The sequence below is a fragment of the Heterodontus francisci genome, chromosome 13 (assembly GCF_036365525.1).
Source record: "Heterodontus francisci isolate sHetFra1 chromosome 13, sHetFra1.hap1, whole genome shotgun sequence".
Taxonomy (NCBI): Eukaryota; Metazoa; Chordata; class Chondrichthyes; order Heterodontiformes; family Heterodontidae; genus Heterodontus; species Heterodontus francisci.
In genome coordinates this window covers 91,159,713-91,171,516 of record NC_090383.1, presented here as the reverse complement: position 1 = coordinate 91,171,516, position 11,804 = coordinate 91,159,713, and the positions used below count along the sequence as shown (strand labels likewise).

The following is an 11,804-nucleotide window of genomic DNA, read 5'->3' as shown; positions in this document are numbered from 1 at the left end:
ATGTTCACATTCTTCCCTTGTTTCAAGCTTCTCACACTAGTAGCAATTCTCATTAAACCAAGTAACTTTAATTTCCCTTATAACAAAATATTGTAATTGCTAGGTGACAACTTATGCTGTGGTACAGTTCCAATGCACTAACAGCCCCATATTTCCACAAAATGGCTGTTCTTCATTTACACACACACACTCACGTAAAATTATAGCTGAGAAGATGCGATAAATGCACAAAATGTTTATTTATTGGTACATCATCTTTTTGCCAAGGTCAAATGCAGCACTCTTTCCTCCCCCCACACTAGGCCATCTGAAATCAATTTAAGAGATTGAAACAAAATGTTGTAACCTACAAGTCAAACCAGTCAGATGATCTAGTAGCATAATTTTAAAGAAATAGACATTAGTAAAGCATGTCACCCTCAGATAGCTAGCCAACGTGTCCTGAAATACAACTGAATACTACAAGATGCACTATACATAAAAAGTATGAGAAAGCTGAGGAATATCAAGTACATTTTTTAATTCAGCATTTTAATTGGTGTATCTGTATGGGAAAGGAAAAGGAGTGGGTTAGCACATTTCATGCAAGGCACATTTAAACATTGCATTTAAATGTCTTCAATTAGAAAATTCTTTAATCCAATGCATATAAGGCAGTCTCAAACCAGAAACCCATTTCTTTATAAATCTCCCATGAGGTTTTGAAATTATGGTGTGAAGAATACATGAACACTCTACATCAGTACGATATTAATGACTTAATTTATTTTAATACTTGTTATAATAGATAAAAATGCCATAACACACCAAGTGTTTGTACACTAAAGTGCAAACAGCATAATTTCAAGGCTGGAATTTGTTGTAGATGCTAACCACTGTCCCATTCAGCAGAATCACCAGTCAAAAAGGTGCATTGCTGAAGTGCAAGATGGCTCATTGGAAAGTGAACAGGTTCCAATATTTTATGATGCTCAATCTTTTCAATAAACCAAATTTTAAAACCAATACATTTTCTAGATTTAAAATATGACAAAACCACCAGTAATGGTTCTTGTAAACAAAGCTTTCAAACAAAACACTGACATTTTATATCCCAAATACCACAAAACAGGTTAAACTATCAATCTGGGAGCACAATCTTCATTTTGCTTCTGAAAGCTTAGCAGAAACTAGGAACTGAATGTGAAGGATGGTCAGTGTAAACAATATCAAATGGTACACCAAAAGCATTTGACAGCTGGCCCTCGAACAGTTAAGAGTCTTACTCAACTCAAAGATTTATACTCAAGTAATCTTGGTGTTACTTTACAGTACATTAATGAGCTCCTGAAACTAAAGATTTTGCATTTTAAAAGATTTATTTCACAAATACTACCTTGTAACAATTTTGATATGTACAGTAATATTACTAGTGCATTTATTGGTCACCCACATTTAAGTTGCAGGTCATGTGGCAAAACAGACATTAAACATGAAGATATTTAATATTTTTTTTTAAAAACTGTCATTTTCTAATTCATTGACTTGCCCTTTACAGCTAGAAGCAATTCTGACTATGTAACTTAGAAAAAAAGTGATAAGTTTTAGATCACCACAATAAAGAAATTTGTATTTAAAGTGACATGTCAACATTTTAGAATTTCACTGTTATTTACAGTATAGATGTCTCCACTGAAAAGTTTCACAATGTTGAAATATCAGGATAGCAATGTTAACATACTATCCTTGCACAAGTTTCACTTTTGAATTGCACAAAAATATTTATAAGTATCCAGTGAAATTTTTAAAAATATGAGTTTGCAATTACAGAAAAGTTAAAACCTTCTTGTTTTGGGAGGCTGGTAAACGACAATTGGCTCAGCTGTTAAGAAAATAAAGTCAAATGACCTTCACAGATAATAAAAAATATATTTAATAGCTTCCACTCTGGTAGTCACAAAATGGGAAATATAACTCAGTGTTGGTGAGTTATATTAATTGGCTTCCTTTTTACTCTAGTGACTTTGCAAACTCAGCATAATCAATGTATCCATCATTATTTTTGTCATCATCTCTTAAAACATCATCAATTAAACTAACAATTTCTTCTTCACTCATGGGTTGTCCTTGGCCACCACTTTCCTGCACAGAAAAGGCATTACAAGAGAAAACACAAAAATCAGACAAAACAAGTATAAGAATGTATGAAGAACAAAAGCCATCAAATTGCATAACTTGCCTAACTGAAAAAGTCAGCAAGTTTAAATATTGTGAAATTTCAATTGACATTGGCATGTATCAGTTACAATTATATGTTTTAATGGGTTCTGCCTCCTGAAAAGCAGACAGCCAGCCAATTACAAAAAAATGATCAGTGGCAAGAGAATTACACCAGAAATATTTTTTCTGTTTATACACTAAGTGATCTGTACTTTTAGTATTTCTGCTTTTGTTTCATTGTAAATTATAATTTACAGCTAAGTATTTTAACTGGCTCAACATTTACTATTTCAATATAAAACATGCTGACATTCATTTATCACAATCATTTGCAGGTAAGGAAATGGTGAGCCATGTTCCTAGGCTGCAGTTATACTACCACTTTTACATTGACGAAAAGCACTTTCAGATGCACATCACTGCTAAATTGCCTGTGTACCTCAGGCCCCGATAAATAGCACAACACAGCCAAGCAATGAGAGACTCTTTGCATCCCCCACCCCAACCTCCAGGAGGCCGTTATGCTTTTATACTGGGTAGAATATAACTAGCTCAGTCTGTTGGACTGTAAGGTGCTTAATTTATTACACTTTTTATAGTTGAGAAAGCACATTCCGAAATCTATTTTTTCCTAATATCTAGTAACTACCAGGCCAGTGAAGCTTGAACATGTGTGCAAGCAGGTTCAGCTTGCAATACAACTTGAGTTATACAGGCATTTGTCTCAAACTGGTTCTGTAGAATACTGAAACCCAACTATATGGTGCACAGACCAATAACTTTTGATATGCAATGTTGATTTAATAGGAAATTAAATTTGAGAACTGTACAGTAATGCAAATTGGCCAAAACATAATCTGTATTCAATAAATAAAGAGACTTCAAAAAGAATCTGGTAGTCACTTCCAGTTGCAGCGAATGGCCAAAATCATATGGACCAGGAAAGTGCTTGGTTTGATCTCCAGATTTCAGGTACTAAACCAGAGGACAGATAAATGTTCCCAGTAACATAGTATTTACCTCTTTGTGTACATGTGTAATGGCAGATATCAATTCCAATCCATCAAGAAGATTATTCCCATCATAATCATGCATTTTGAAATAATGAAGTTGAAGTTCTTGTGGTGTCATCTCAGATTCTGGTTTATCTATCACACCATCTAAATGCTCCATAATGTGACTGCAATATTAATGAAACCACACATTAAACAGTGACCCTTCCATTTAAAAACTGCAACATTTGTTGATCGAGAATAGCAGTAGCATTTCTGTGATAAACGTTTGCTCTGTGAATAGTATTGATAATGAAAAGATAATCTTGTCAAATAGACTCCTCATATCTCATGGATACACAACAAAAAAAAACTACAATCTTTTCAAATGCAACATAATACATCAATATATCACAGGGAGGTCTGAGACAAAGATCAACAATTTGTATTTACATAATGCCTTTATCATAGAAAAACATCCCAAGGTTCATCAGAGGCATAAATCAGATAAAAATGAACACCAAGCCTAACAGAATATTCAAGAGGAGGAATAACCAGAAGATCAGTCAGAGGCAAGTTTTTTTCCAAAATATCTTAAAGAGGGAAGATGGAGATGTTCAGGATGGAAATTCCACAGTGCAGGGCTTAGAAAATTGAAGGCACAGCTGCAAATGAGTGGTGGGACAGGGTGGGGAAGGGAATGCAAAACAGGCCAGAGTGGGATGAATGCACTGAAACAAGTGTAATAATGCTTTTTACCTTTCAAGAATGTTAATCATCCTTTAAATTATTTCAGCCAAGCACACTCCAGACATGGCCAATTCACAGCTGAAAAGTGACTTAAGTTTTTTTTTAAAAAGAACATTACAGCGCAGTACAGGCCCTTCGGCCCTCGATGTTGCACCGACCTGTGAAACCATCTGACCTACACTATTCCATTTTCATCCATATGTCTATCCAATGACCACTTAAATGCCCTTAAAGTTGGCGAGTCTACTACTGTTGCAGGCAGGGCGTTCCACGCCCCTACTACTCTGAGTAAAGAAACTACCTCTAACATCTGTCCTATATCTATCACCCCTCAACTTAAAGCTATGTCCCCTGGTTAAAGTCAGTAATCTCCAACTCTCTAATCTAAATAGTTTGAAAACTGACATGTCAACATCCAAAATGCAAATCTTTTGATTTGATTTTTTAAAAATGTATTACTTCAAATACTCTGATGACATTTCCAAGCTTCCTTGAAAAGTAACAATTACTGAGGTACTCGTTATCTGTACTAGAGTTTTTGGCTGCAATTCCACATCATTAAACTGACAATAGTCTAGTGATACAATTTTGTTTTGATAGAAAGCACTTAAAAAAAAAAGTAGAAAACACGAGAAAAAGGTCAAAATAAGCACAGGAACTTCAATGATAAATATTGAAAATCAGATAGCCTAATAATGACTACAGATCAATATTTCAATCCATGAACGAGGAAAATAAACAAACATTGTACAACTACATAAAATAACTGACCTGGTGATCATCATCATCTATCCAGGTCAGAAAGGTTATAGGATAAATGAAGAGAAAAAAATAATTAGCACTCCCCAGGCACCGGGAAGAGGAAAATGGGGCACAGAGTCATTATGAAACCAAAGACTGGCAGGAAGGGCTGTATCAGAACAATGGGTTATCTTTAAGGAAGATATGTTTCAGGTAGAGGCTAGGAGCATTTCAACAAGGGCGAAAGGCAGGGGAATCAAGAACAGGGTTGTTTGGTTGACAAGGGTGATACAAATGATGACGAAACAAAAAAAAAAAAGTGTATGATGCACATCAGGTGAACTCATCAAGTAAGGACCAGGCTGTATACAAGTTGAGAGGGGAGGTGAAGAGGAAAAGACGACTGGCAAAGAGAGCATATGAAAATACAATGGCAGTCAATATAAAAAGGGAACCCAAAGATAGTCTACTGGCATGCAAATAGTAAGCAGGTAGTAAGAGGAGGAGTGGGGTCTATTAAAGACAGAGGGTAATATATGCTTAGAGGCTCAGGGTAAAGCTAGTATACTTAATGAGAAATTTGTATCAGTGTTCACTAAGGAAATGGAGGTTGACAAAAGAGTAGAGACAATGGAACGGATAAGAATTGTGTGTGTGTGGGGGGGGGGGGTGTGAAAAAGGTACTAAAAAGGCTGGCTATGCTTAAGGTAGATAAGTCACCTGGACCAGACGGCTTGCATCCCAGGTTGCTCAAGGAAGTAGGGATAGATATAGCGGAAGGGCTTGCCATAATCTTCCAATCTTCCCTGGATACGGGGGAGGTGCCACAGGATTGGAGAGTGGCAAATGTGAGACCCTTATTCAATAAAGGGTGTAAGGACAGTCCTAGCAACTACAGGCCAGTTAGTTTAACATCAGTGCTGGGCATGGCTTTAGAAACAATCAGGGGGAAAAAAAAAATCAATGGATACTTGGAGAAATTTGAGTTAATTAAGGATAGCCAGCATGGATTTGTAAAAGGCAGATCATGTTTGACTAATCTAATTGAATTTTTTGATGAAGTAACAGAAAGCTGATTAAAGGAATGCAGTGGATGTTGTTTACATGGATTTTAAGAAAGCATCGGATAAGATACCACATAAAAGGCCGGTTAAGAAAATTGAGGCTCACGGAATAGGAGGGTCTGTGTTCAATTGGATAAAAAAAAAAAATTGGCTTAAGGACAGAAATAATGAGTCATAGTAAATGGTTGTTTCTCAGGCTGGAGGAGGATAGACAGTGGTATTCCCACGGGTGAGACCACGGCTTTTTTTTTTTTGCTATATATAAATGACTTGGATCTTGAAATACAGAGTAGAATCTCAAAATTTGCTGACGGCAAATAGTGAGGATGATATGAACTGTCTGTAACAGGACATAGTTAGGCTAGCAGAATGGGTAGAGAGGTGGCAGATAGAACTTAATACTGACAAGTGTGAGGTAATTCATTTTGGCAGAAGGAATAGGCAGAGGCAACATATACTTAATGGCACAGTTCTAAAGAGTGTGCAGGAACAAAGGGACCGGAGGGTGCACGTGCATTGATCTTTGAAGGTGGCAGGATATATTGAGAAAGTTGTCAGTAAAGCATGTGATCTTGGGCTTCATAAATAGAGGCATTGAGAACAAAAGCTGGGAAGTTATGCTGAACCTTTATAAAGCTCTGTTTAGGCTGTGACTGGAGAATTGCATCCAGTTCTGGTCACTACACTTCAGGAAGGATGGGAGGGTCCTTGGGAGGGTGCAGGGGAGATTTACCAGAATGGTTCCAGGGTTGGGAGGATTTTAGTTACAAGTTAAAGTTGGAAAAGCTGGGTTTGTTCTCCTTAGAACAAATGAGATTGAGGGGAGATTTAATAGATGTGTACAAGATTATGACAGGCTTAGATAAGTTAGACAAGGAAAAACTGTCGCCATTAACAAATGGTACAAGGACTAGGGGACACAGATTCAAAGTTTTGGGCAAAAAGATGCAGGGGGAAATACGAGGAATCACTTTTTTTCTTAAAATATAAAAACTGTAGAGCATAAAGACCTGGAACTTGCTGCCTACAAGGGTGCTGGAAGTGAAGATGATCAATGATTTCAAGAGGAAGCTAGATGGCCAATTGAGAGAAATAGACTTGCAGGGCTAAGGGAGAAAAAAAAAAGAGCCAGGGAATGGGACTGATTGCACAGCTCCGCGGAGAGCCGGCATAGACTTGATGGGCCGAATGGCTTCCTTCTATGCCATAAGTGGATCTTCACTTATACTACTGTCATGCAAACGTGCTTTGTTGAATGATAATTTTCTTTAATTCACTAACTGGAGATCTGAATGCTAAATGGATGACTTTGCCAGCAGCATAATTTGCAACAGTATCGTACCTGGCAAGGTTTGTGAGGAGCAAGACGAAATGTCTTCTCATATACCCGGAAGTTTAAGGGAGAGTGAGAAAGCACATACTATTTTTTATTAGTTTGGTTTAGGTATCATAAAGTTAATCTCTTTCTTTGTTGAACTCAAGAAAACCTGTTTGATTGGTTCTGGTTATCATCATAACCAGAACCAAACATCTACTGAATTGGCCAGTACATCCACTTTAAGAAAGAATTAAACTTGTTGTGGTCAAACAAGGAGGGGGAAAGAAGGAAACCCTTCAACCCCTCCTCACTTGACCACAACACTGTACTGTCTAAGGATTTCCTGGAGCTTTGCCTGATATATCTAGGCCGACACCTGGAGTAGGCGCAAGTCCAGTATTCTTCTTATGAGATGGGAGCTGTTACGACCAAAGAAGCAGAATGGCAGTGATTAATCAGATGCCCCAGCCTGATTGCTCCTGAAGTTACTTGGTACTTGAGGCAGGAGGAAACTGAATACTTGCAACAATCCTGAGAGCAAACCAAAAATACAACCGAGTTTCATATGTATCTGGCACCCTTCAGAATAATTTGAAGTGCTTTGGATCTTGGCTCTGTCAGCAGCCAGGACATTGTTCCACATCTTAGGTCTGCAGTTGCATTCTTTCCTTCCTGTGTTTTAGGCACACAGCCTGGCCAAAGGCCAGGCCTATATGGAAATAGAAAAGGGAGAGTGGTATACAGGAAAGAGCAGAAAAAAAAAGTAGTTTCTTACTCACAGGTGCACTCCACTTAATGTGTACTGTCCTACTAAGATTCCCAATGGGCACCTGTAGAGTACATTCACCCTTATGTATTTTAAAGAAGGGGCAGAGAGAAAACAAGGTGCAATATTGTGGCAAGGTACTGTCGCCACTATAGAATTTGGCTATCAGATCTAATGCACTTTAAATCAGTTCAAATTACTCCCAAAACCAGTAATTCACTTTCGCATTATAGAACTCAAAATACATTTCCCAAATACAACTAAACATTGGAGGGATAAAATCTATGAAAAATGTACACAGTAAAAATTAGTCCATAATATTTCACATGCTTGCAATTGCTACTGTATGCTGACTCCTAGTAGTGCTATTTGTCCCATTTTAGTCTTTTCAACATGGCAATATACTTGATCATGTCTTACAAGCATTTACATTTTTTTTTGAACAGGGTGGCATGGTAACAGTGTATTGAGACCCCATTGTGCCCCAGTAACTGGTATAGAATTAGTACAAAGTTTTGCATCAATTTTCAACCCATTTCCAAGGTGCTATTCATAATTGTGTAGCTGGGTAGTGTCAAGGAAATCTCCCAGACGACGACTTCTAAACTGGCTGAGGGTGGAGAGGGGCTAATAAAGTTGTTTTAGGGGAGGATAAGGAAAAAAAAAGGAACAGAGTGCAAGCAAAAGGAGACAAAGAGACTGAACCTTACAAGGCCAACTGAAATCTGTTGAGGGAAAGACAAATGTATGAAGTTGCCAGCCAAAGGCACAGGCTGCAACATATCATGATGCAAAGCAAAAATGGGAAAAAACCCTGAACTTTCAAAATCACATTCTGTAAAGTATAACGCTACTGTACAACATTGCAACATCTAGGAAATTAAAAAAGGAATTAATGTGCTGTACAAAGAAAACTTTGCGCTAATTAATTCTCTTATACCACAGAAACAGTGAATTACATACTCTTTGTCTTGAACAAGGTTCTTATCTAGACGAATGTTTGGTCGATGACCCTCAGTGATTTCAGAATCATGCGGCAGACGACCGTGAGCTAGAGCTGAAAACAGATGCTGCCTGCCCCATAGTACAAGACACAGAAACCCTATGAAGTAGCTCCTCACAATTCGACTCCAGTATAACATGATGCAGATCCTGCATAACAATGACAGTGTTAATTCCAAAAAGCAAAATTACATTTGAAACCCTTAACTTTGTACAAAATAGAAATTTTGTATCCTGTGACAGCTTAACCTAAGAACAGATAATCTCCATTTGAAATTACCAAAAGGAGAATTCTATGTTACAGTTAAAAAAAAATTGAACAATTAACCAGATTAAAAGTTAAACAGGGTACTGAATTAATTATTTTACTACAAAAGGCTTTTTTTTTTTTAAAAAGCACTCTTTAGTTCAAGTTATCCAGATAATACCACAAGATTTATTAGACTAGATTTTCAACCCATGGTGTATTTTGGCTAGATGATATCCATTTACTATTTGAGGTTGCATCAACAACTTGTATTGATATAGAGCCATTAACACAGTAAAACAAGCCAAGGTCCTTCACATGAGCAAACAAAATTTGACACCATGCCACATAAGGGGATATTAGGGCAGGTGACCAAAGGTTTGGTCAAAGAGTAGGTTTTAAGGAGTGTTTTAAAAGGAGAGGGGTAGCGAGGCCATTTGAAATATACAGTGAACTTAGTCACATGTTGACACAAATCAAAGCTCAAGTTCCAATAAACTGAGCTGAATAGTATTCTGGGGTAGTGCAGATCTACCTAGCTCAGGCACTCGATTATCAAGGCAGTCACAGTGTCTGTTGCAATCTCAAGAGCCAATTCACCTCCTTCCTCCAAGAAGATAGTCACTAACTGATTGATCAATCAACTGACTGCAGAACTGAGCCATCAAGAAAATGGGGTTATTTATTTTATTGCCATTTGAAGGATAATGCTGTATGAAAATTGGCTGTCACATTTGCATATATAACTGCACTTAAAAGTAATCCATGTAAAATACAAAACATTTGACAAAAATGCAATAAGGTGTACTATATATGCAAATATTTGTTGCTTTCTAGCCAGAGAAAGCATGTACCCCTCAGGAACTCCTAAGCTGCATGAAGAGCATCACAATTCACCATGCAGAAGCATTACGAGCAACATCCTGACTGCAGAATAAACATAGTCATCTATGGACGAGTGGTTGTGCTTTGGCCATGGTTAAACATCTGTAGTAGGCACCAAAGCTCAAATACATGAACACATGTCTGCACATTGGGTTTTGAGGTATCATGTCAACTGTGGCTCAGCCAGTAACACTCTCACCTCAAAGTCACAAGGGGATTGAGTGGGGAAAATGGGACTGACTAGACTGCTCCATGGAGAGCTGATTGGCATGGACTCAATGGGCCAAATGGCCTCCTTCTATGCCAAAAACTATGACTCTAGGTTCCAGGTTCAAGTCCCACTCCAGGGACTCAGTACAAAAATCAAGGGGGACACTCCAGTGCAGTACTGAGGGAGTGCTACGCTGTCTGAGCCTTTTGGACGAGATGTTAAGCTGAGGCCCTGGGTGTAAGTAAACAGATCCCGTGGCACCTTTTCTGAAGAGCAGGGGAGTTATCCCCTGTGTACTGGCTAATATTTATCCCTCAATCAACATCACAAACACAGATTTGGTCATTATCACATTGCTGTTTGTGGGAGTTTGTTGCACACAAATTGGCGGCCGCATTTCCTCCAACAGCAACTACACCTCAAAAATACTTCCTTGGCCATAAAGCACTTTGAGACATCCAGTGGTCGTGAGAAGCGCTATATAATTGCAAATCTTTCCTTTTACCATTTCCAGTCACTCATTCCAAGCCTCAACTTTCTCGTCAGCCTAAAAAACAAAGTCAGATGACTTCCAACACAGTGAAGGACACAATCATGCTGGTTGATCAATATTTAACAGCTCTCCGGAGTTCTACTGAATTAGAGCCCGTTACATAGAGCTGCCTCAGTTTCAAATTCCCAGGAGTATCACCTTCAGCCTAACTGCAAAGTAATCCCACAATATGTGTCCACCCCACCAGAACAGTCGGTGACTACTGATCTCTAATAATGATTCAGAAGATGGTCACAACTCCAGGAGGCGGGGGGCAGCTGAGTGAACGGGCTCAACGCTGGAGATGAAAGAAACCTGCTGGCTCAGCTGCCATCCAAAGGATGAGACGCCAGGAGAATAGGCGTTAAGTTTCAGGATGATCCTGGAGTGAAAAGATTCAGTGGCGGCGATGGGAGCAATATCACACCGCTGCCCCTTTCACTCGCAGTCTGACGGCTCGGGAGCAGCCAGCCTGTCGGCGCCGCCCACACTCCTCACTAATTGGCGCAACCGTCAACATACCAAGCGGTCCTAGTGACGACGGACATTCTGATTCGCAGGTGCAGCCGCCAATCATTCTTCGCCATCACACACCAACAGAGGCGACCGGGTGGTGGGGGTGGTCGGAGCACACGGGGCAGATATTGAAACAAATAACGACGGCACCGCCTCATCAACCGTCGAACACTAAACTGGCCCGACCTGTTTCACCGACCGTTAAACCAGGGTAACATCTCCAGCTCACAACTAAACAGCGGCCAATACGCAATATAACAGAAAAATCATCGCCCACTTACCGCTGTTCAGGTTTTCCACTCCGCAACCCGCGCCACGTCCGTTATCAATCTACCTTCCTCCTTCACTTCCAACTGCGTCTGCTGATCACGGAACCTTTGACCTTACGTAACCCCGCCCACTCCCCGCCCTCTTGGAGGTTGATTGGCGGGACGGCACGTGGCACCTTTTCCAGACCACCACGTGTGTCCCCCAGGGGGTGTTTCTCTTCTCTGATTGAGGGTGAGAGTGCCATTGGTGAACGCCACACTTAGAGTACAGCAGTCATACTAACCTCACCGTCTCATTGATCGAGACAAACT

At 39.3% G+C, this 11,804-nt stretch overlaps 1 protein-coding gene across 3 annotated transcripts; it reads right to left on the bottom strand.

Moving 5' to 3' along the window:
• Positions 1-220: 220 nt before the first annotated feature.
• Positions 221-11,601, bottom strand: mcfd2 (multiple coagulation factor deficiency 2, ER cargo receptor complex subunit). Of its 3 annotated transcripts, none has more exons than XM_068045179.1 (4): positions 11,505-11,601; positions 8,794-8,982; positions 3,220-3,379; positions 221-2,121 (listed from the first exon to the last, which is right to left on the bottom strand). In XM_068045179.1, the coding sequence occupies exons 2-4, from the start codon at positions 8,970-8,972 to the stop codon at positions 1,990-1,992; spliced, it is 471 nt and encodes a 156-aa protein (XP_067901280.1). In that variant the 5' UTR covers positions 8,973-8,982; positions 11,505-11,601; the 3' UTR covers positions 221-1,989. The 3 variants fall into 3 exon arrangements, with proteins under 3 accessions (XP_067901280.1, XP_067901282.1, XP_067901281.1); XM_068045181.1 differs by lacking the exon at positions 11,505-11,601 and adding an exon at positions 10,913-11,132; XM_068045180.1 differs by lacking the exon at positions 11,505-11,601 and adding an exon at positions 10,867-10,889.
• Between the last annotated feature and the right edge of the window lie 203 nt (positions 11,602-11,804).

Excerpts from the sequence above, each read along its gene's own strand:
- mcfd2 (XM_068045179.1), bottom strand. The coding sequence starts at position 8,972 with ATGTTATACTGGAGTCGAATTGTGAGGAGCTACTTCATAGGGTTTCTG. Across the intron at positions 3,380-8,793 it reads AACCTTGTTCAAGACAAAGA|TCACATTATGGAGCATTTAG; the intron begins GTATGTAATTCA and ends TTAATATTGCAG. Across the intron at positions 2,122-3,219 it reads TTACACATGTACACAAAGAG|GAAAGTGGTGGCCAAGGACA; the intron begins GTAAATACTATG and ends TTTTCTGTGCAG.